The 25239-nt window shown below is 44.2% G+C and overlaps 3 protein-coding genes across 8 annotated transcripts in view; 2 read left to right on the top strand and 1 right to left on the bottom strand.

The window, feature by feature from the left end:
• The window catches only part of LOC135913007 (uncharacterized), a 44862-nt gene extending 40986 nt beyond the window's left edge, over positions 1 to 3876 (top strand). For both annotated transcript variants that reach the window (XM_070524392.1, XM_065445638.2), the window contains one exon: positions 3383 to 3876. In XM_070524392.1, coding sequence (XP_070380493.1) covers positions 3383 to 3580 — 198 coding nt within the window. In that variant the 3' untranslated portion in view covers positions 3581 to 3876. The remainder of the gene's footprint in view (positions 1 to 3382) is intronic.
• Positions 1 to 25239, bottom strand: part of LOC135913004 (uncharacterized) — a 156088-nt gene that overhangs the window by 57697 nt on the left and 73152 nt on the right. For 3 of the 5 annotated variants that reach the window (XM_065445627.2, XM_065445629.2, XM_065445628.2), the window contains one exon: positions 215 to 263. The exons of the other annotated variants lie outside the window; for them this stretch is intronic. In XM_065445627.2, the coding sequence (XP_065301699.1) occupies positions 215 to 263 (49 nt within the window). The remainder of the gene's footprint in view (positions 1 to 214; positions 264 to 25239) is intronic. 5 annotated transcript variants of the gene reach the window in all.
• LOC135913005 (uncharacterized) overlaps positions 8348 to 25239 on the top strand; it is a 32774-nt gene continuing 15882 nt past the window's right edge. Inside the window, exons 1-9 of the mRNA XM_065445633.2 lie at positions 8348 to 8459; positions 10133 to 10180; positions 11056 to 11082; positions 11162 to 11177; positions 11616 to 11716; positions 11982 to 12260; positions 17133 to 17352; positions 19911 to 20067; positions 24208 to 24314. Of these exons, the coding sequence (XP_065301705.1) occupies positions 8399 to 8459; positions 10133 to 10180; positions 11056 to 11082; positions 11162 to 11177; positions 11616 to 11716; positions 11982 to 12260; positions 17133 to 17352; positions 19911 to 20067; positions 24208 to 24314 (1016 nt within the window). The 5' untranslated portion in view covers positions 8348 to 8398. The remainder of the gene's footprint in view (positions 8460 to 10132; positions 10181 to 11055; positions 11083 to 11161; positions 11178 to 11615; positions 11717 to 11981; positions 12261 to 17132; positions 17353 to 19910; positions 20068 to 24207; positions 24315 to 25239) is intronic.

Raw genomic sequence — 25239 nt, 5'->3', positions numbered from 1 at the left:
ATTTAACAACGAGCACTTCAGAAATGCCCGCCATGCAATCGAAGGCAGCAAAACGTTTCACGGATCGTCGCGCGACTTCAAAGAGTGCTTTGCTTGACGCGGCTGCACAACAGCGCCAGGGGTCATGCACCAAGCATGCGATTAGGACACAGAAACCACGTTGATGCTGCAACAAACCTCGTTCAAAAATCACGAGAAGGAATGCGGTGCTCACCAATCTTTGCGCGAGTCCAAGGGGCAGCGGGTTCCGAGAGCATGGAGAGCTGGCGAAAATAAAATAAAAAACAATACCTTTGCGCATCCGTGTGGCATCTAACACGATGCCCACGTTAAAAAAGTCAAAGCTTCTTGTATTTACGCGAACACGTTAACGTTTTGAAACTTTTGGGATCTGTGTTCACATACAGTACAGGCACAAGGTCATCGTCTGTTCAGGTCATAAAATACTGACTTAGGGATCAGAAGCCTTTCTTTGTTTCCTCACATGGTTATCTAGACAGAAAAGTTGCAGAGAACTCTAATATGTGCCTGTGGAAATTACGCTTTTACTCTTCTCTTCTCTACCTGGAAGTGTTGTTTATATAGAGGAAGCGCAAAGAAGCGAACACACATTGTACTCCATCGTCCACGATTTTATAGCAGAGCCAGTCAAAGGCGCGAACGAAAATGGGTCTGCTGTACGTTTTGTGCATCCATTCTTTAGCCGCGGTGTGGTCTGTATCATCGTCACGCCACCACGTTGTCCTTACGTTGAACCTCGGATATATTGGGAGGCAAAACAAAGAACAGATCATCATCGCCCATGATATTTTAACTCGCGTCTTCGCGCTGCAGCGTTCTCGGATGCATGACCCTACTATGGGCTGTAGCACCACTCGAAACCTTTGCAATTATTGTGATATGCAGTAGCTGACACTGAGGTGACTGATGCGGGCATGTCAGAGCCCAAAGAATACATTGCGGTCTCCGACAGACAGACAACGTTTCGCTCATCGCAAAATTTAGCAGACGCGACTGTGGCTGACACCTGCGTAATGCAAATCTGCGCGGGAATCATTGCAGCACGAGACGACTTCACTATAGTCCAGCTCGCAGGGCTCCAGTGGCAAGAGGCTCGCTTTATCTATTTCTTATTGCCTACTGTTTTAAGACCTCCAACGAACAAACGAACGAGTGAACATGCAAACGAACGAAGTGAGCGAATGAATGAACAAATGAAGGCAAATACGAAAGAACGAACAAGTGAGGGAATGAGCGAGCCAAAGTGGGAACCAGGGAGAGCAAGCAGCGATCAAACCAACGAAAATGGAGAGATTGTCAAATACGCAATAAAAGCTTGCATGCATCGGACACGAATGCTTCGCACTTTAAGGTGTACTTCTTCTTGAATACCGAAGACGACACTTGTGAGAAGCTGACGCCAGCGTACAAAAGGCTTTTGGGACATAAGTAACTACGAAAGCCTGCTGATATCTTTTTTTTAAACGAAGCTCTTTAAACGCGAGGGTGCTTTCGCACACTACCCTACCCCATAGGGATCGCGCCTTGCAGTCTCGATACGACGACCACGTCAAAAAGGAATGGGGAAGTCAAGCACCTTAGAAGATTATAAGCCGGGACTGCAGCGTGGTAAGCGGGCGGGAATGGATGCATGCGCCACATTGGATTCTTTTTTTTTGGTTAGCTGCTATGGTGTTGCGCTGCCACGCACGAGGTCGCGGGATCAAATGCCGGCAGCGGCAACCGCCTTTCCTTAGAGGCGGAAAGCAAAAACGTCCGTGTCCCATTAAATGGCGCCACGCTAAGTAGCCCCTGGTGGTCGAAATTCATCCCGGATCCGACACTAAGCTGTGCCGCATAATCAAGTCGTGGTTTTGGGTCGTAAAACCGCAGAATTCAATTCATTTAATTCACTTCTATTCGGCAATGCATGCAATGAACCGAGGCAAGGCACCGCATAAATCGGTGATGGTAGAAACTCTAGAAAACTGCAGAACGTTATTGAGCTTTTTGAAATGAACAACCCTGTTCACGGCCAGACTGAACTTTCAGCTAGCGCTCTTGAGCAGACGTGGTCAGTCTGGTCCGGTCGGGCTTAGCCAGAAGAAAATAGCTTCCGGTGCTAGGATTCAATAAACTCCACTGTCAAAGCGGGAAAGCAGACCTGAGGAGATCGCTCGTCGACACCGCCACGTATATGCTTCATGTGATTTAACAGGCATAGCAGCATGAGAGCATCAAAATGTAGATCATTCCAACATGTGAAAAAAAAAAAACGGCTCACACCCGTGGCAGTGGAGTGAGAGAACACCGCCACTATCGGATTTTCGCAATACCGATGCGCATGCATGGCTCAGGAGTGAATGATTAAATTATACACGCCGTGCATCTGGCTCAAAGAAGGACGAAGCCGAGAGGATGCACCGCGAATCTCCGCTCAGTCGCCAGCAAAGTACTTTGAAATATGCGTGCTGCGCGAATGCTGTCGCGCCTGTTTCCCCCGGGTTCTAGAATGTTCCACCGCTCAACACTCAACCTCGACTCGGGAAACTAGATAGGTGGCCAGCCCCTCGACTGATGTGGTCGCCGCCATTCATGATGGTCCGCAACAGTTCTTGACAACTGTATTTTCTTTGTCAGTCGCAAGGCAGCGCTCTCCTTAACATGGTCAAGTAGGAGGAGTGCGCCGATTCGATCGAATCGCTTGAGAATATGGGGTGTTGGACAATCATGTTAGACGTATTCTGCCGGAAATACCTCAGTGCCTCGTATTTCGACTCACTCTTAAGTCGATGGGTAACTACGGCTGCGTAAATGCCTCGGTATTGGCCATTCCTCCAGAGTAGGTATATGGCACTGTGTCTCAGAATCGTGAAATCCTTAAACGTACTTACAGATGCGTGGTACTTCGGTGTACTTACAGTTACCATTTCAGCCTTGACGATTCTTATTACACAACTTTTGTGATCATCATACCGCTACATTGATACGTCTCGCATTGTTCATATGCCTGAAACAGTGTTGACATAAAGCTTGGGAACGCTGTAGCGCAATAATGCATGAACTGTAGGAAATGAAAGGAGTTTGTGACTTGCACCTTGCATAATCATATCATTTAAATGACTTTTCAGGGTGCATAGAGTAAACGCAAAAGCACTCGCACGTATTGCATTTAGTTATTATATTTAAACAAAAGCTCCGGGAAACATTAGGTTGAAATAAACCGTAACGTGTGTGTTCGAAATGCATATTTTTTACGCATTCTCTGGAGACTGTTAGGGCGCGGTGTTTTGTAGAGCCATATGGCTTGTTTATCAAGTCATCTTGACTATGTTTGGCTTTCGCCTTCATTTCATTCATATTTATCTTTGCGCTCTCGTAGGTCTGCGATGCCAAAGCCATCTACAGCAACCTGAACTTTAGCGTAGCCGTCTACGACGTCGAGTACGACCAGGAAGACACGACATGTCTCAATTTATACATTGGCCAAGGCTCCTTCAGACGTGTGAAGGCATTCTATTACGCGATTTCTCGCCGCAGATACACGGTGCTGTTCACGGGCTGTTCGATATCCGACTAGACGCGTGCCTTTATCCGGTGTACGCCTCCCTGGTTACTCCTTGTTGCCACGTCTCATAGCAGACTACGCTGTTAAAGATGGAGGATATAAAATATGTCCAATACGGCGAGATAAGAGTGTCTAAGCCTAGTTATTACCCTCACGTCGATATCAGTATCAGGGCAGCGTGTTTCTCGACAATGCCTGCCGAGAAATTCTACCTTATTGGTTGGTTCTCGCCTTTAGCTTTTGTAGACTTCTCTGCCACCCTGTCGTGATCATTTGAGAAAGATCGCAGTATGCATAAATAAACTGAAATATTTATAGATGGAAAGAAACAAGCGCAAACCAGATGGTTTGGCTTGGGGACGGTTCTTTCTCTTTCGATACACAACACTTCCTTAAATAACGAGCCAAATCCACGCCCACCCATTCCAACTCAATGTTTTCTTTTTCCACTGCGATTCCATGACGAATAGTAAAGAGGCTTAAGTTTGGAAGGTAGAAGCATTGCAGTGTTTCGCAAAAACCTAAAACGCGGGTGGGTCGTATTCACCTTGTAAGGCGGGGTCAGAACCTAAATTGAGATTAGCAGTTTATTTTACGTTAAGCGCGTCTGTGCTCTTTACAGAAACTGCCTTCGTGTAATGTGAGCATGCACCGTTTTTAATTTACACGAAACGGAACGCATTGATAGACGAATGAGCAGCGTCCAATTTTATGCTGAGGATAACAAGATGAAGAAATTATTGCGTCAATTTAAGTGAGAGCTCAATCGCTTGTCATCTTAGTCAGCGAAATGCATTTGATAGACATTAAATGTCTAAAGAAGACAAGCTCCTTTGCCTATGAACTGCATTTGCTTGGCAGAAAAAAAGATCAAGTTCATTGGCAGCCCAAATTCCTCTCACTCGTTTCAATTGTAATGCGCGTTCAGATAGTGTAATCTTGAGCGATTGGAGTAATTTCTGTCGTTGACGCATTCCGCTTTAGAGCAAGGGTTATTTGCGGCTATGCCATTGGTCGAGGTCGCCGGTTCGATGCTGAACGCGGCAGCTGCATTTTGACGGGGGCAAAATAAATACCGCTCGTGCACTTAGATTTAGAAACCGGTTTAAGAGCACGACAGTGTCAGAATTAATCCGGACTTCGATTCTACGGCGTGCCTCATATTCCGATTGTGCTTTTGGAGGGTACAGCCCCATAATTCAAATGAAGTTTAGTACTTCGGAGACGATGCGACGTGGGATGAGAGACAATGAATGGGCTGAACCCTCACAGAGGTTTGAAGTATGGCGTGCGTTAACACCTGAAGCAAACACTTCACCGCATGTTTTCTGTGTACTACGAAGACAACGAGCAGCGGTGCGCGCAAGGTAACGTTTACCATCAACTCACCCTTCTCGCGTTTTACTAACCACGAAAGAAATTAAACGTTCGCCGTCAACATCACCGCTAATTATCGTCAACCAAAGCAAGCAGCTCAGAAAGTTTCGCTTACAACGATCCCCACAGTGCGCGGGATCCGCATATTTCGTTTTTCCCGTCCTTCTGCCTGCCTATCTGTGAAGCTGGGTCTCAACCCGATTTCCCGTCAATTTCGGTCACTGAGTCGTCCGTGGCGGAACGGGTAGAGCATTAAGGTGCTGTGATGCTCCCAGTACAGTGGTTTTCCCTTGCTTCGTCGCACGGAAGCGAAGGGAAGCTTCTCACCACCATTGCGTGTCTGGGCATTGGGGATCAGGCTTTGTCCAAAGGAGTGCCCGATGTTGCGCACCCATTACCATTTGAGCCAATGCTAAGTGCAAACAACGTGTCGTCTGGCAAACTTTGGGCGTGAATTCAGGATACCACCGGGACAACGAGGACAACAAATCTGGAGCCAGTTTCGATCCCTTGGATCCCTTGGCGATCTGGCGCCACCCGCACCATTAAAATGTCATTTGCTCCCCTCGGGTCCCCGTTAGCCTGTACACGCTTTTATGTGCACATGCTACGCGTTTCCCAGTGAGAAAAGTGATAGAGCTACTAGGGATATTCGCGTTCCATAGTGCCGGGTGCCCCAACGCCCAGGTAAACAGCGGTGGTGTCGTCCATCTGAATATACAAGGACGTCAATCTAATGATGCTGTCAAGAACAAGGACATTCTTTGTGAAGAACATGCTGTGCCATTTCATCTTGGTAATGCCTTCGCGTTGATGGCGCGTGTTTTCTTTCGCAGTGCTTCTTATAGCTGGCGGATTGCCGATAAATTCATTTTTACAGCGGAGCTGTCTTAAGCTATAATTTCCAGCGTCGGCGTCTACAGAGCTAAAACAGCTTAAGAATAAGGCAACATCGCGTCAGGGTATGTGTCCCAGCTGCGCTTGAGGCCAGATGTGTCAAAACCGGAGACGGACGACGGATGACGGTTTGATCGGTTGCAGTCTACGCAAACAACGACAGCGTGGCCGTTCGGCCGCATGCCTTACCGATGACGGCCGAGAGCCCAGCCCTGGAATGTGCCGACGCATGCGCCGTACAGACTGGGGCAGGAATCGTTGTCGCCACCGTGTACGCTCATCCCGAAACGTCCGCGAGGGACCTTGAAGGTTTTATGATCGACACATTCGGGTGGATCCTCCCGGTGGACAACAACCCTATCGTCATTGTGGGCGACATTAACGTCGATTTGCCTCGTCCCGACGGAAAGTGGTTCTTGGAGTTTCTCTAGGAAAAGTTCCGCCTTCAATGTTACACCAAGACCAATTTCTCAACGACGCGCCATCGGTCGTGCATAGACCTAACGTGCGCTAATAATATGTCGAGTGTCGTCACAGAGCTCATGGCAGTCTATACTAGAGATGATAAAGCCATTATTGCTGTCGTCACGAGATAAACGTAATTACATATAAACATAATACCGTGCATATTTTTGCGACATTGTATTGTTATTTCATTTTATTTGTGTTTACATACAGCTCCGTTGGTCATCCGCCTTCAGAGAGTGGAATAGCCCTGAATTTGTTTTTTTTTTCATTCTGTCTCACCGCTTGGCGTTTTCATTAGTCAACCTTTCTTACGCACTTAAATACAATGTTGTAGGTATGTCCGCGAAGCGTGGCAAACGGAAACATGTAGGTTTCCTGACAAGGCCTTCGCCTTGGGAGTACACATTCGACAGCATTTTCACCAAATCAAGTGCAGTGTGCAATGATACACCAAATGAGTAGAACAAAACAGAGGTAGCATCCTACATAGGGAACACAAGCAAATGCACACTTGACGAAGATTGTAATGAACTGAATAATACATATAGAGTAACAAGTCATACAATATAGTGCGATACGTTGTGTCAATATACCTATATGAATATATGGGATGAAATAATCACAAGTTAAGGTATGCACTACATACCGCAATGAATTTGATGACACAGCAGGTTAAAGCATGAAATAAAATCAGTTAGGATCGGGTATTTTTTAAAATAGTAGCTTTATTTTCCTTCTGTCTTGCCAAACAGTTTCGCTGTTGAAAGCGTGATCAATTACAGAAGGATGTCTGTTACAAAGGGATATTATTTGATTATGTATGGTTTGGGTGCCATAGTTGGTCCGGGGTCTATGTCTAACCAAAATACTCGTACGTAAATTATATTCCACACCGCGCTTTAAATATTTTTTGAATGAAAACTCTCTAGTTATTCTTCATTTGGCAATAAGCAAAAATTCCTAGGAAGAAACTGTACAAGTCGGCGTAAGGCAATATGTTTAGAATCTGGAATGTACAGTGGTCTGGTACAGACAATGAAAAACATACAATACGTAAAGCTCTTTTCTGGAGTGCTAAGAGCTGGTTCGAATCAGTCTTGTTGCGTAATCCTCAAACTAAATGATAGTACCCCAGATGTGAGTGAATTAGTGAAAAATATAATTGTTTCTTAAAACGCATCGGTGTAAACTCTTTCGGCCGGTACATCAAGCCTATGGACCAAGATACTTTCAAACGTACATGGTTTACATGATCGGCTAGCTTAAATCCGCTTTGAAGCAATCCCCAATCAATGGAAAGCCATTTGTTAACATGATTTTAGAATTGTTGATGTGTAATTTGACATTATAGTGTACGGGTTTATTTTTCCGAGATAAAATCATATCTTTTGTTTTGTTCACATTACATGCTACTTCATTATTAATCAGCCAAACGTATAACTTGCCTACCCAGGCATTAGCTTGCGATTCCAGCAAGCCAACGTCAGTTCCGGAAAACGAAACATTTGTATCGTCTGCATAAATAACGATATCTGGGGTTAAAGGTATATTTACAATATCATTTACGTCGATAATAAAGAGCAACTGACTAGAAATTGGTCCCTGAGGAGCACAATATTCTATAATGCCGGTCTAAGACCGAGTTTCGTGAAGTTGTGTGTACTGATTTCTTTCCTCCACTCAAGTATTTTGTATAAGTGGGCCAGACAGTCCACGAATGTATGTCATGTTTAATGGCATCGAACGCTTTGCGGAAATCAATAAAAATACCAATGATATACAGCTTCTTTTCAAAGGTTAAAAGTAAGTTATCCGTAATATGTATTATGACTGTTTCAATTGATTTGCCCGTTTGATATCCGTATACAGTCTGCAGTATTTTTGACCACGTCACCAATAGGTTTGCACGCATATACTTTATTATTCTAACTTTAAATTTGGTTGGATATTGTTGCATAAAACACTAAAAAGCTGCATGACATTGCCAGCATTGTGGCGAATCCAACGTGCAGTGGGTAATCACCACAGGCGGGTATGTCTCGTGGCCGAGTTCGTGCCATAATTAAGTGCAGCAGCAAAGGAAGAAGAATGACAACCGCCTCGGTGATCTCTCCAAACATGCCTTCTCCCCTCGAAGCCCAGCAAGCGCGTAAGTCACTTGGAACGGTCGGTGGTACTAGCACCAGCTGGCACAAGGGTTGCTTGAAAGCGAGCTGGCTTCGATTTCGAAGCGACAATGAAATGTCTTCCGGTGCTCCCTGTTCGGGAGGATCTTTCTATGAATTGAGCTGCAACAGCGGTAAAATTTAGTAATGCTAAACATTGCGCGGCCCCAACTACGCACATGAGGAAACCACGGGCACAATTATTGCGAAGCGAAGGTAAGAATCGCCTTGTCTACCACTCGCGGTGCCGTTGACATGTTCTGCACTATGATCGTAGGCCTAATAGTTGTATGGCTATCAGATTACGGCTGTGTGTCGTGTTAAGGGACAATTACGAAAAAGAAATCTTGAGCCCTTTACGAAGTTACCCTTATAGAGTACCGAAAATACCTTATTACCTTGAGAAGAGCTTTTGTAAACTACAAAAGGCTCAAAGAAGACGCGTGGTGTCACCACCTTGGAAGTTCTCACAACAACCCCCGGGACGTCACAGATTTCGGCAATGTCTACTCGGGCCGATAGTGAAGTTTCTATCGGCAAAGTGGACAACATTGATTTCTAAAATGGTCAGAGAGTGAGCTTAGCTAGTACCAACAAGTTCCAGTGAGGCACGGCGTGGCGTACACAAAGTACTAGTTCGAAATCGATCACTTCAAGCTACCGCGCCGGCGATGGCATGTTGGCGCGAAATCTAAGGAACGAAATCTTTACCATCATATTTTTCAGGTAATACGTGACTTTAAAATTACCTACAAGGGTGTACAAAAAAATTACTTTATTAACCTAAAGCGATATACAGCTTCCCTTTAGATTGCTAGTTTTCTATTCAATTCGCATCACTTAAACATCCGCAACCAACGACTCTCCCTTCCGTTGCACCTGTAATTGGACTACAATAAAAAAGGAATACCGTTTTGAACTCATTGCAAGCCGCGTGAAACCACAAACATTCTGGTTAACCATAAGAATGGCGTCGGCCTCTCGTATTTTCTCTCTAGTTCGTCTTGCGTTTTTACTGATCTCCCCTCCAAAGGAAAGTTCTTTCTCCCTTCTTAGAATTATTGCATGTAGACCTCATCTTGTGAAACGTCCTCTAAATGTGCTGTAAATAAACAATGCTAATATTTTTTTTCTGGATTTGACGTCATCGAAATTCACCGGCCGCTGCCGCCATCGCACTCGCAGCCTCGAATTCAGCTGAGCGATGCCATAGCCACTGGTCTACTTCAGTGGATTGGATTTTTCAAACTACTAAAAATAAAGGGCGATTATTGTAATAACTGACTTAACTACTTACCGCCAACCTAGAATAATGGCTGCTTTTGGAAATAGCTTCAAGTTTCAGTACAAGCGCTACGCTTTTTAATGTAAGTGCATTTGCGTAGGCCTCGCAAATGTGACACGATGGCCATGGATACTTGAATCCGACACGCTCTTCCACCGCATTTTTTAATGGTAGTTCGAAAAACTAGTCAAATATGTTGACGAATGATAAATGTGACTTAAATAAAAGATGGCCGTACGTACTCGCGATAACCAGGATGTGTCGACGTGAAATTGCTATGGATCCTGGTCACTAGCGCACTTTTTGGATGCCTTGGACGATGCTGTGTTGAGGCATACACGCTTTAACAGCACGTATTCATTTCACCTTTAGGTAGAAGGTTTCTCGAGGATTCGGTGGCGTCGCAGTCCATATATGGCAGTAAGTACAATCAAGCTTTTTTTATTCGCATATTATAGTTCTTACGAGAGATCCGCAATTCTCACAAATAATAAACGAGCTCTGTTAGACAGGGAAATAATTTCACGTGGAACAGTTACCAGCAAGTGTAAATGTAACGAATGTGCTATCATCATATCTTGCGGGCGAATGTTTATTCCTACCGCATATTTAATGAAGAACCTTCTTGTATCACTCCTAATGACGCAATATGAGTAATGAAACGATACGTTTGCAGATAAGCTCGCGGGATCGAAACGCGGCCACGGCGGCCGCATTTGTATCAGGGTGAAATGCGAAAACAGCGGCGTGCTTAGATTTAGGTACACGTTAAATAACCACAGCTGGTCCAAATTTCCGCACGTGCCCTCTACGAGGTGCCTCATAATTTAATCGCGTTTCTAGCACGGAAAACCCCAATAATATATTTTAAATTAAAACGTTTGCAGATAGTTTTATGATGTTTCAAAAACAATTTACCCCCAACTTGTCGCACAATATCCCGGAAGATGGAGTCACAGTGGCTATGCACTGCACTCAACCGCTGAACCAGGCACCACTCTCTTAGCGAAATGTTCTACAACCATCACGATACCGACAGCAGGCTCCCAATGAGCGGGTGTAGTGGAAGGCACAAGAGCATAAAGCGACGGGCATGCCCAAAGTCATCTCTCCATACCAGGCGCTTGCTTCAGTGGACGGCGTAAGAAAGGAATTTCGCATGTGCTCGCAGATGCTTTATTGTAGTGTACCCACCGGAACATACATGGTGGGCGACCTACTAAGTGTGGCACTCTACCCACTCATACATCAGGTACACAAGTGCGGACGAAAGTATCGTTGTTTTTTCCTCACAGGACGGCCTTCGATGACGATTGACGAGCGTAAGATCACGTGGTCACTTCTTTCTTTTATCGCTGTGAGTAACGCGTCTTAACTCACTTTGTTTCTCGTTCTTTACAGTGGAGACGACCAAAATGTGAGTACATGCGTGGCGTCGGCGCGATGGTATACCGCGTAGTTGCCAATTTTCGAGCTCCATGTGTTCCCCGGAACGCAGTAATATTTGCCGCGATACCAGTGCTTTTGTGTCAGTATTATTATGATTACAGAAACGAACGGTTGTGCTTTTGAACAGTCAATGATGGCATTACCTTACAGATGCATTGTGCAATTAACGTACACACACGGGTAATTTGGTATTGGGGAATGCTGAAAGGGGAGGTCAGTTTGTGCACTTTGAACAATAATGATCAATACATTGCGTTTTTCTTCTCTTCTGCCTAGTTCTCCCGATCTGAACCTACGTATACCACGTGGCGATGAACACATTCCGCGTGCAATTATTAGCAAAAAAAAAAGCCACAAACTGCCGGTGGAACCGACTGGCTTAGGTAGCGTAATTTTCTATGCGCAGGCAAAACCAACAGGACGAGTTCATTTGTATCATCGGATGCATCTTGGGAACTATCGTCTTCCTGGCGTGCCTGGTAGGCGCTTTTATCCTTCTATCTCGAGGTGAGAAATCTGCTTTTCGTGCTCCTCACTTGTCCTCGTGTGATCTTGGTGCCTCTTGACAATATTTACAGTGTGAACGGATGAATTTGCAAATCGAGCGCCCCCCCATTGGTGACCAGCCCGCTGCACAAAGCTTTACCTTCTTTCCTCCTCACTGCGTTTTAAGAAATTTCAGAAACATTATAACGTTTCAATTGGGGGATCTGAAGCCATCAGTTAGACCTGTTTTTGATAAAACTAGTGCGCCATTTTCTGCTCCCTTCAGAAACCGTGGAGCGAACAACGGTTGCGGAACCTGAACATGGCACAGGCGGATCAGGCGCAGATACGACGACCATTGTTATTCCACCCGTTAAAAGTGTCCGACCAGGCAGTTCAACTGTGAGTTCCACTGTTGTGCCAGACACTGAGGACATAGAGATAAGTTCAACGACGACGCCAGAGACTGAGCACACAGAGACAACAGAGACAACAGAGACAACAGAGACAACGGAGACAACAGAATTGGACGCGACGGAAACGACAGAAACGTACGGATATAAAGGTGAGCTTCCACCAATGCTCAGAAATTTTCTGTTTTTACATTTTGTCCTACAACTGAGGAGCTCTTCGCTTTGTAAGCTTTCTTTCCAGACTTATTAAATGCGACGTTTTTGATGTTACCAACACTTCTCGACATGCTGGTTTTAAACGTGTCTTGAAATGTTTCTGAGAATATTCAGTCTTGACACTTACCGACATAAATCTTGTAAGTTATCAATCTAGTTTCTTGTGAACCAAATTTGGCTGACTGTAAGCGTGCCAGCTCCAATTGATGTTTTGTTAGTTTAAACAATGTCTCAAGTGAAAGCCTAAATCAGTTTAGGCTGATAAAGAATCCTTGAAGAACTCTAGTGACGCTGACCCTGCGGTTATAAGTCGACCCATACAAAAAAAACGGCGATCAAAGTTTCGTTTTTGCACTTAACGCCGCAACCCAAACGTCAAGGATTCAGGGATCAGTGTAGCAGCGTGGTTGCAATTCGCCTTTGGTGTGTATTTTCTGGCGTAGCGTACATCTTCTCTGGATAAGAGCCTGTGCTGTTATTGTAGGAGACGTAGGGCAGAAACATGGAGGCTTACGAAAATGGCTCTACTTAAATGGAGGATGACGCGACGAGCGATGGAAAGAATGATGGGTGTAACGTTAAGGGATACGAAAAGAGCAGATTGGGTGAGGGAACAAACGCGAGTTAATGACATCTTAGTCGAAATCAATAAAAAGAAATGGGCATGGGCAGGACATGTAATGAGGACGGAAGATAACCGATGGTCATTAAGGGTTACGGACTGGATTCCAAGGGAAGGGAAGCGTAGCAGGGTGCGGCAGAAAGTTAGGTGGGCGGATGACATTAAGAAATTTGCAAGGACGACCCGGCCACAATTTGTACATGACCGGGGTAGTAGGAGAATTATGGGAACAAAGAAAAACTGCGCAAAAAACTGCGCAGTTTTTCTTTGTTCCCATAATGTCATACCAACTAGCCCCTCACCGTACGCTTGTAGTAGGAGAAGTATGGGAGAGGCCTTTCCCCTGCAGTGGGCTTAACCAGGCTGATGATGATGATGATGATGATCATGATGATGATCATGATGATGATCATGATGATGATGATTGACTAACACGTCTAATCTTTTTTTTGTTCTTATTGTCCATTTAAGGCGTTCGACATTCGCACTGTTGCTATCAACAGAGTGCTCGTACCTGATGCGTTAGCGAAAGGTAGTCAAAAGCTTGGGAGGCAACACAATTCATTGACCGCCTTCGTAGGAAATGAATATATTTTGGGGAGCGAAAAAGTTGTATCTATATTGTACGGCGATAGGTCGAAGCAGTACCAGCGTTTTCCCTTCGCTGTTTCAAAGCGAAGTATTAAAATAGTGAACCGTTTCTAGTCGCAGCTTGCTTTTGCGGTACACGATAACCAAGAAAATGAGCACAATGTTCATCTGAGCATTGAAAAAGAATGATAACTGATTCTTGCTATATGCGGCCTTTACCAACAAACGCGCTGAATACGATACCCACTATCAGAGGCGCCGTAACACCAGCAGAAAATATCATATCTTTATCGTGTCCTTAAAGGTATTATCTTCATGGAATACCAGATTACCGAGACTGAAACGCAAACAACGCACCTGATATTGGCAGCTTGTGACGATTATTCCGACGACAACGTTTTCGTCCTGCATGGTAGTTCTTGCCCAACAAAACTGGGAACAAAGATGTATGTTAATGATTCCTTCGCTACCAAGGCTTTACAATAGATGCTCAAAAAATATGGTTGGTTACGAGAATGAATCTCAGTCTTCGCTCCTCGTGAACTCTGCCGGACACAGGTGGCGCCAGGAACGTGGCCACTCATGTTGACGTATACAGGTATCAAGGGTGGCATCTCAATTTTAATTTGACAGAAGGGGGTGGATAGTGTAAGTAAAGGAGTCTCCAGTTTCATCTGGCGTGCAGGGAGGTACATTAGTTTTCATTTCATGGCGAGGTACAGTTGGCAGGGTAACAAAAGAGGGGACAGGTGGAAATTTAAATGTTAACTTCAATCCCCTCCCACCGCCAACCCCGTATATTGGATGAAAGAATAAATTATGGGGTTTTAAATGCCGACACCACTAGCTGATTGTGTGGCACGCCTAGTAGAGGACTACGGATTAGTTTTGACCACCTGGGGTTCTTTAACGTGCGCCTAAATCTTCTTACACTGATATATTTGGTGTTTCGCCGCCATCGAAATGCGGCCGCCGTGGCGTTTACTTGATCCCGCTAGCTCCTGCTTAGCAGCGCAACGCCAAACCCACTAAGCACCAACGACCGGTGCGGTGTATCAGTGCCCGAGCCGCCAAATCGGGCATCATTTTGCGGACAACGTTCGACGTCTTTTCTTGTCGAACTCGGCCCAACTAAGTGACACGTAATCGCATTGACCTCTACGAAATACCGGTTACCCTAGACGTCAACCCTAGAAGTCGCTTGCGACACTCATGTGCGCAGAATTTAACGAGAGAAGACACATAACTATAATTGCAGTAACCAAGTATATATTACGGAACTGCTGGAGTTAAGAGGAAGCTTTAGCTCGAGTGCTCCTATCTAAATACATGTAAAAGGAGAATTCGTTTTTCTCGCCAACCACTGCACCAAATTTGACGAGGTTTGTTGCATTTAAAAGACAAACTTAAAATATAGTGACTGTTGGTTTTGAATTTTTGAGTAAAGTCGTCAATTTTTTATTAAAAATTGGCAAAAATCGAAAATTTTCAGAAAACGAAACTATCAAGTTTACAACTCTGTAACTCAACGACTAAAAATGATAATACAATTCTGTGCATTGTATCTAATAGTACATCTAAAGCGGACAAAATTGATATGTTACACATGAATATGAAAAAATTCAATCGTAGGGAAATACAACTTTTGCAAAACCGTTGCAACCAACGTAACAAATTCACGTAAGATGTAAAATGACATATTGGATTTGTCCGCTTTGAATGATCTAATGGATGCCGTTTACAGAACCGCGCTATCAGTTCTTGATGCAGAGCTATGAATTTGTAAACTTTGTGCTTCTATTTTTTTCAAACGGTCAAATATTTGAAAAACGATTTAAGAAAATTCAAGTCCTAAATCGAAATTTCGCTTCCAACAGTCACTAGAATTTAACTTTCTCTTTCAAATGCAACAAATTTCATCAATATCGGTGCAGGGGTTATCTCATAAAAACGTTTTTGCCTTTTACATGTATTTGAATAGGCCGCGTCGGAGTTGGGCCCGAGCTAAAGCTTCCTCTTAAGTGCGTGCTGTAGTTGGAAAACGTCACTAGATGTCGCTATCAGCGTTGGCAACAGCATTAAAAACAGTTAATTAGGATTTTATTTATCCTACGTCCGTGCTGGGCAAATAGCGCAGCAGGAGTTCCCAGGACTTATGTATGCGGACGACGTGGTTCTATTTGCACATCCAAGAAATTTACAGAGACTTGCAAATATGTGTTGCAACGCAGTGACAATTATAGGCTTAAAGTTGAGCGCAGAGATATTGAGAAATCTGTTCTTTAATGCAGACAAAAGTAACTACGTCGTGTCAATTCAGCAGCAAGTCATCTCTATATTGGAGCAATCTAAATACATCGGTATACACATAAAGCAGGAAATGATTAGGCCAAGCTCCCGCCAAAATATATTGAAAATATTGGGTAAGTGCAATGCAGCAATAATGTAGCATAGAGCAGTCTGGGGCTACGTTAAGTATTAGGTGGTCTGTGGAATCTGGAAGGGAGTAATGGTGCAAGCTCTAACGCTCAGGAATGTCATTCTGCGCTTAACAAGGGATATCGTACCGGGTTTTAAAGTCAACCAATGATCAGTAGGCCGGTTGGCTTTGGATGGCCATGATAAAGCCCCAAGTGAGGCAGTGCGGGTTCACGTGGCTTGAGCCTCTACTGAAGTCAGAGAAGTGCACAGCAAAATAAGTTTGGAAGAGTGCAAAGCAAAAGTAGTTTTGAAGACGGAAGAACATGGATGAAAATAAATAGGCGGCTAAAATGCACAAGTATCTGTACCGGAAAAGCGTGGACAGGCAATAGGGGTGGAAGTGAAGAATTTTGGCAACCAAGCACAGTGTGATTGAAAGTGTAAACAGACAGCCAGGAGTGATCAAAAGGAATGTGAGCGATGCAGAGACAGCGATTTAGATGCAAACGGTGGATATAAAAAAAGACCACGGAGATTTACAAGAATGGGAAGAAACAAATTATAATGCTTAATTTGGGTGTGAGCACAAAGGGCAGCACCTTGATATTTGAGGCTCCAGCCGGTTGCCTAAAGACAAGAACATACCGGAACAAGTATTCACAACTAGATTAGGCATTCGCATACTGCAGCAAAAATACGGAGACAACTCTGCACATCTGAATGGAATGTGAAGGGATTCACACAGTGAGGCCTGCAAATAACGTACACTTTCCAAAAGTGATTGGATTTAACGTGGACGGAATCATCAACCACTCAGCAGTTGAGTTAAGCAACACAGATTTAGAGCATTGGCGGGGGGGAAAAGCCGCGAACAGATTGATACGAACACATCCGAGGCAGACTTAGGATTACAAGGCAAGCGAAGCTTTGCGGAGAATATAAAGACATTAACGAGGTGCAAACGAAAATGCTAGCAGGAAAAGCCTGACCTGCGTACCTGTTAACTCAAGCAGACAGGGTGACTGTTTTTTCACCGCCTCGTTTCAACGTGGATGCCAATAAATCGTCACGATCATCTCCGGCCATCCACGTCTTCACAAACTCGATAATCCGAAAGCTGCAAGGTGTTTACAGATCAGCTCCAACGCCGTGAGAAACGCTCGTGTTCACGCAGAGAAGCCGAAAATTGTCCGAGGCCCGCTTCTCTGCACCGTGAGCGTGCACTTCACGGAGACGAGTTTGTTGCCGGAGGATGGAGAGTGCAACATCATATTCTACGAATCGTTCTACGTGAAGAACAGACCATCCGATTGGCAGGACTCGGGTCTGGACCACTTCTTGAAGCTAGGACGCACCATGCATCAGACTAGCATCGGCGCCTCCTTCTCCCCAGTGTGAGTTCGATGACGCAGCGTTATGAGAGTGTTTTATCTGATCCGCAAACTTCGTCAAGTTCAGAGATTACTGGGTCACTGAAGCCACGAATGGCGTGAGCAAAGCTGGTAGCCACATTTCGAGACGATGTGTCCAACTTCTATGCCTTTCAAACATTTTCGTATTGCGCGAAACCTTTCATCCAAGGAAAATCACGAGAGCGCTGTAGTAGTTTAGCGCTCTGCACCAGCCGCTAAGTAGAATACCGCAGCTCGTCGCAGTGGTAGCTGAGCGTGCTCTCTGGTATAACTCTGCGTGAGATGCCGCTACCAGCGTTGCTGCTACAGTACACCTCTCCGGTAGCCCGGCATTATCCAACTGTATTGACAAGCTATACAATGCGCCTGCATTGCATCAAGGTGTTTGCTGCATGGTGCCCCTTGTGCACTCAAGTCTCGATGGCGTTCGAAATGCAGCACGTTTAATAACTGTACTGTATAAATACTCTCACGCATCCCATGCGTGACATATCCTATGGTGTGGTAATGTTAAGTGTTCGCGTATCGTCATGCGAGAATAATGGATCTGGGGAACGTGTATCAAAGGAGGCTCTTTTTGACTTTTTTTTTTGGTAGGATTGGTCGTGCCAGTTAGACTTATTCGCATAAATATGCAGACGTGTGCTTCTCGCAGCCAAGCAATCAGGTCTCTGTTGTATTCATAACTAGCAGCGCACATACTGAGGCTTTGTTGAACTTCACATTGTTGATATTTTTTGTTCATCTGCCTATGCAACGTATGCTACTGCTCTCGCGGCAGAAACATCGAGGAAAGCAGTCTTTTCGACTGCGTTATCATTCTGGAATGCGAGATATATAGCTTTTTTTTTAATACCGTTTTCATTTTATTTTGGTATTACGGAAGTTGAGCCTATCACAATATATTCGGCCTTCGTAATAAATTTGTTCATTTCTAATAAAGACACTATTGGTTCTAAACTTACACTACCTGCTTTACCTGTCGTTACTTCCCGTATTCTTTACAACAACAAACAAAGGTAGAGTGAACACATAAGCGAAAAATGCCTGTTCAACAATGTACAAAGCGAAGGCGATGGGTGGTGGTGCTGACAATGTACATGCGAAAGTGATGCAGATCGTTCTTGGTGCTCACGATGTCTCCGAATTTAAAAATTGAGGCCCTTCGTCTCACCTGATCTTTCTTCCTTAGTAAGTGAAATCAGAACTTTGTGAGCTCTGTGAGTTCGCGTTAGTGAGTGTGTTTTAACTGTGAGTAAGATGCAATTCGAACACTTATAGAAACGCGCTTAAGGCGGGAGTGTCATGCTTAACTCTCACCATGGCAATCAAAATCAAGGTCGTTCTATGTCCTAGCGCTAAGTATACATGCTGGTGTTTTCTGGAAGCATTCATATAAAGGTGTGTATTCGCTTAATGAACTGCAGGAAAGCTTTTTTTTTTTTGCACTCGGCCTCAAGTTTGCGCAGGCACTGCTGGAACCACATATAAATAATCATTGAAGCTGCTTCCTAGAAGATGTCCAATAGCGTAGAAAGAAAAGCTACCCATGCATTGCTCTCAACATAAAAATAATCGTTGAATAGAAATATTGTAGAAAGCGGACATACAAAAAGCAGTTCATGCATGTAGCGTAAGTACTGCACATCTTGAGTCCGGTTTAGCTGTCGTATACATTAACCATAACGAAAATGGCCGGATTACGCTTTTTAATTCGAGTAGAACAACAACGTGATGAACATGGCTCTACTAATTTTATAAATTCTACGTGTATTCGCTCATTTATTTCCTCATCGAGACTTATATCTAACTATTCCTACGTCAAACCTGTTATCAAGTAAAATATCCTGCCCCCCTTTAGAGGGGAGCAATCATTTCTCAACCTCCCTGCGATGGCCTGAAAGAGCTTTTTCTGTTTACACTCCCACAAAAAAAATATGATTTTGCATGAGATCAAGATGGCTCTTGAATATTACTTTCATCTCTTTTATTATATTCTTAAAAAATGAAGACAACACAGAAGCAGGGTTTTCAATATATCAGTGACCAAAAGTGCCATTACCCACCGGCGCACGGTCTTACACAATCGAGAAATGGTATAATTTTTATTTATGAAATGATTCGCGCTTTCTTTCGTCTGAACAATTCTTTTTCTGCGTTCATTCTTTCGTACGCGCAGCTATTTCTAAGGTATTCACAGCATCGTTGTTTGGTACGTGGCTGTAACTTTGTAAATCAAGATAGAAAGGATGCATACCGTACACGCGTCGGAGTAGTAGGCTGCGTGTTTGTTGTGATAAGGCGGTGTTTTCTTTGAGGCTTGCTTTGCGGTAATCACGCGGCCGTTGTGAATTGCGCCTTCCGTGGTGAAACAGCGAACCTCTTACCCTGGGCATTGGTCGTGGAACACCATACAGTAGAGAAATAAATAAAAGTAATAATACCGCAGTTTCGGTGACAATTCGTTATCGTAAAGCATCATTTCCCTTCTTACGGCTAAACTCACTGTGTCTGACTGAGGCGTTTCCTTTTTTTGACAGCGGAGGCCAGCTCTTCGCCGACGTAACTACACATGTCCTATTTCAAGCAATCAATCGCCTGAGCAACTTGGGAGTCAAGCACTTCGGCATGATGAACGTGTACGGGGACTTGGCGATCGACGGTGACAAACTCACACAATGCCTCACAGTTCTGAAGGTAGCGCCTTGAAATTCCATCTCTTTAAGCCACTAGCTGACAAGATGCGAAAGACTTTGCCTAGCATTCCTTTATTGATTCCATTTTTCTTCGGGATGCAAAAAATACATACTAAATAAAATATAAAGAATGGCTGTGGCTTAGCTAAGGCTAAGCCCAGGATGCGAAGCATACTAGCCTTTATTTTAACGCGACAGCGTTAACGAGCTCGTGTCGTAAAAAAAATGGCTGTGGCTTAGGTAAGGTTAAGCCCAGGATGCGAAGCATACTAGCCTTTATTTTAGTTGTTGAACCACTGTTTAGCCTGGTGAACTGCTGTTGCTTGGCTATATTTGGTTCGGCTAGACGAAGAAACAACTCATGCATTACTTCTTCGCCTTCAAGAGTGGAACGCGACAGCGTTCCCGTCGACCCGCCAAGGGGTGTAAGACAATGGGCTACAGGGCAGCGACTACGCGCCCCGCATTGGACGCGGTGAGCGTCGAGCAAAGCAGCGTTCGGCGCGGCAACGAAATGTGCGCCTGAGCAAGAGACGCACGCCTTAGAAACAGCGCGTTTCTAAGGCAACACCGCATTCACTAGAGGCGCTTTTGTACCGCTTTGAAGCGTTGTACTCGTGGCTCAGTGGTAGCGTCTCCGTCCCACACTCCGGAGACCCTGGTTCGATTCCCACCCAGCCCGTCTTGCAAGAGTTGAGCCAAAGCCACTTCTCCTATGTCGTGACGTCACGGTGTCACGTGATTTCATGGTCACCGCCGCGCCTGAGGAGCTGGGTTGAGCCCTCGTAATATGCTTCGCATAAAAGCCGGTGTCGTCGGCGTCAGCTCTGGCGTGTGGCGCTTGCTCAGGCGCACATATCGTTGTCGCGCCGAACGCTGCGTTGCTCGACGCTCACCGCGTCCGATGCGGGGCGCGTAGTCGCTGCGCCGTAGCAAAGCCACCTAGAAACAGTCTCTGTAGCACGCCGCAACCTTCGCTTCTCATTCCAACGAGCAGCTCTGTCTCCAGGAGGCATTTCACCTCGTGAGTGTCTAGCAGAGGCAGGCGCAGCTGCTTATATACCGCCTCGACGCCGCGAGCGACGACGCGAGTTGGAGCCCCGTTTCTCCTCTGTCGTGACGTCACGGTGTCACGTGGTATTGAAGGCGACACCGAGCGCGCCTGAGGAGCTGGGCTGAGGCCTAGTAATATGCTTCGCATAAAACGTCTCTGCGATGACCGAGTGCTTTTGCATTAGGCCAATACGCGCCGTGGTGGCCCAGCGGCTACGGTGTCGCACTACTGAGCACGAGTACGCGGGTGCAAATTTGTGGCCACGGCGACCGCATTTGAATGTTGTCGAAGTGGAAAAGCACCAGTGTGTCATGCATTGGGCTGCACTTTAAACATCCGCGGATGGTGCATATTGCCAAACTGTATTTCACATAATCTCAATACTAACCAAATAGTTTTGTCCGGAATTTACAAAGGCGATTCAGGGCAGAGCCTCGAGCCTCGGGCACTCCGTTCATGCCTGGAAACAAAGCACTGCATGAGCGGAGGTCTGTCTGCGGCGCCTGGTGTTAATCGCAGCTTTATGTATGCGCGTCACCCACGCGCCCCTTCTCGCGATCTCACGATAAGCCAGGCAGTCACGCCACACATCGCCCCGTTTGCAATGCGCTGCAGGAGACAGATTGTCTGCGCCAGGAATTTATCGCGAGAACACGTACAGAGCTGCGCTCAAATTTTGCATTAGGGACTATCGTAATCATAGGCGAATTTTTTTGTCATGTGTTTTAAAAGTCCAATTATTTCTTTCTTAAGGTAACTATATTGATATTCAAAACTAGAATTTGCTCGCTAAGTCCTAATTACCTAACAAGCAGAAAAATTGCACACTTAAAGTACAATACGCGCAATCGAATCTGATTGCTCATACTGCGTGTAAGCCATGAGTCACAGTTTTAGGTCATGTTGAAGTGAGGCTATAGGCAGTCAAACTTACACTTAAAATGCTCACTTTAATTCAATATAAAAAAAGGTGTTAACGTTGAAATACTCCTCGAATAAGTTTTTTAACGAAATTTCATTCAGAACTCACCGCGTCCATTACCTTTCTGTGAAAAAAAATTTTAACGATAGCCCAATAGAACAAAAACCCATTTCTCCTACAGAGCGGAAACGACATGAAAATTACTCTTTCAAGAAATTAAGAAAAAGCATTCGAAAGCCGCCCCATCTATATTGCGACAAATATTTTTAACACGCAATTCATATTAAGGTTCTTGGAGTGTTAAGCAATCAATCTTATCGATATGAACGAAAGGCCTGAAAGCGCGAGAATGAGAAAATTGAAATTACAAATGCCGGCCCAAATTTTCGTCCTTCAAGTGCAGATTTCCCCTTTATTGAGAGACGCCTCTGTCCTTGGGTTCGTAGACATCACTTCCGAAGGTTTGGTCACTGCGTGGAGCGCAGTATTGGTCTTCTAAAAGGTGTACATTGAGCACAATATTAAGGGCAAAATTAAAAGAAATGAGTCTGAGCTTGCGCTAATAAAATTTTTCGCAAGCGCAATTGCACACGCAATGCAACATCCAAAATGTACGCTTCAACCAAAAGCAACCCCACAATAGCAAACATTTCTTATGAATAAAAAAAAGTTTCTCAATTTGGCCCGAGTTTGATGGAGATGTTCGTTCGTTGCTTCCTTATTGAAGGGAATGTATTAAGTATTCGTGCGAATGTTTCGTGGGAATGAAAAGTGACCTAATTATAAAGTAAATGTGTTGGTATTTGAAATCGAACCTGAGTAGATATTCGTTAGCTGGCTTTTCAGATGACTGCGTTGCAGTGATTGGAGTCGCCATTGAACGTTGCGCGTTTCCCATAGGCCATCCTAATTGCATGTTTAAGCACTAAGTATTCGATTAACTGCTCACCCAATCAGCGCTTGAATCTGAGATAATTGGCAAGCTTAAACATGTGCGTTTAATAGAGAGATGGAGAAGTTGACAAATACGGCAGCAATATTTGTTTTCAGTTATTTATTATATCAGCAATCTTAGCGCCCTCAAAAGTTTCCAGAAATTTTCTCTTGGGGACATGAAACGAATTTCGGTGACACAGTATAGGCGTGTTACACTGTGGCTATAAAGTAGCAGGGATACTTCCAAGTCAATGAACAGACGGTTCGTGTTTGCAGTTGTGTGTTTCACGAAATACAGTGTCAAGTTATTATCATGGAAGAGGTCGTGAACGTTTGATAAGCCTTTATTTGTATCCCTGAGTGCTGCAAATGTATTCTTGTACCATACATTACTCGTAAGGAGAACTGTCGAAGAATTACTAGAAGAGGAAGCTTCATCGCTCTATCGAATCCAATGCCGCGTATTTCAATACACCTGATACACAGAAATGTATTTTCGAGACAAGCTGTCCTAATAATATTTGAACGAAATTTGTTGTATTTGAGAGGAAATAAAAGTCTAGTGACGGTAGTCAATTCATTGGCTCTAGAAGCGAAATTTCCACAGAAACCTGGAATGTTTACAAAAATTGTTGGCAAATGACAAGTTTTACAAAATACTAGGATAAGTACAATGTTTACAAATCGGTAATTCTGCAAAAAGTACCACTTTTATGTAAAACGCATGTGTTAGACGCTCTTAAGTGTACAAATCTGGCACGCATTGTCACAGGTTACATGAGTTTGTTAGAATGTTCAGGAAGGTATCGCTACGTCGTACTCCGATTAGTGGTATGCCAGAAAATACATCAATTTTGTCTGCTTTTGATGCATTAATTAATGCAGTACAAAGAATAGGAGGATTGTTCTTGTTACTGAGTTACAGAGTTGTAAAAATGAGAGCTTTGTTCTGGAAATGTTGCAATTCACAATTTTTATTTAGGAAGTCGATCAGATATTGTGCACCACTCGACATGAAAAACGATTTCTTATTTCCAACGTATCTACACGTCAGCCGCTGAACTAAATCTTTCTTTTAGTAACAGCAGCCCCCAAGTTCTTTCTGAGCTGTTTCGGTCTTCAATGCCTTCTCTTCGTCGTGAATGCTTTGCTTATTTATTGCACTTTTTATAACTTTCTGATGAAGAAGTGAAATTGTCCAAAATTACACGTTTTTTATTCTGTCGCAGAGTATTGTGATTCACATAAAAAGCATGATGCCCGATACTGACGTCCGTACGGCTCTCGGTGTACAGTTCTCGCGCCACTACATCTTCTTGAGGACAAACAAATTCAGGTAGGCGACAGTTCATTTTTCATATACTTTCACTACTTGCGTGCCACCAGCTTTGACCTAGAAAATCAATTCAGCGTAAATTCAATGAACGTTAATTATAACTCTCTTGAGGTACATATTGAAGGACCGGGAAAAAAAGACGGGGGTGTCTTAGATAGCTTGACTACAGTTCACAGCCCCGGAATAAAGTTATGTTTAGCAATGTCAGCCAAGCGCTTGTCGGACACCGTAATTATTTCTAATAGTTATGCAGGCTTTAGAACAATGGCTGAGACCAGACTTCTGGAAAAATGTCGTTCATACCTGTAGGTGGACGACATTGAGGTGCGAATACACATGGACTCTTTGTATTTATTTTGTAATTGCAATAAGCTTTCACTTGTTTGTTCATCGCTCGTCCTTTGGGCTTCTCTTTTTTGTGTCGTTTTCCTATTCTTGCTGCCGTTGTAATGAACATCAATAAGCTAAACCAGTTTGTTATACCACAACGCTAGAAGATGAAGACGTACATATAACATACAGTCAAACTATTTTGATCACTAGGTTTCTCCATGTATAAGAAAAGTCAAAACAAACTTTTTTTTTATCTTGTGCCCTCTCATTCTGATAAGCTCTCCAGAAGATTGAAACTGATGGAATGCACATTACAACGTTGACATGCATAAGAGCCTACGTAATAACCGTCGTTATTTTTAATTTTGCATAGACAGAAGACACACTCCCGAAGCAGTTATTTGGCAGGCGTTCTGCACCAGCAAATAAATTAAGTCCCTCTGTAGAAGCACTGCTCTTTGCTTAAAGCTGAGAAGCACGCGTTCCGGGCAACAGGCTTGGGGCTCCAGCTTGGGAATCTTGCGCCAACTAGACCTCTCAAAAGTATAATTACGACGACTTTCTTCTAACAATCTGCTGGTGCAAGTTCGTC

This window comes from Dermacentor albipictus, chromosome 8 (assembly GCF_038994185.2).
Source record: "Dermacentor albipictus isolate Rhodes 1998 colony chromosome 8, USDA_Dalb.pri_finalv2, whole genome shotgun sequence".
In the NCBI taxonomy this organism is placed as follows: domain Eukaryota; kingdom Metazoa; phylum Arthropoda; class Arachnida; order Ixodida; family Ixodidae; genus Dermacentor; species Dermacentor albipictus.
This window is presented reverse-complemented; position numbering and strand designations above follow the sequence as displayed.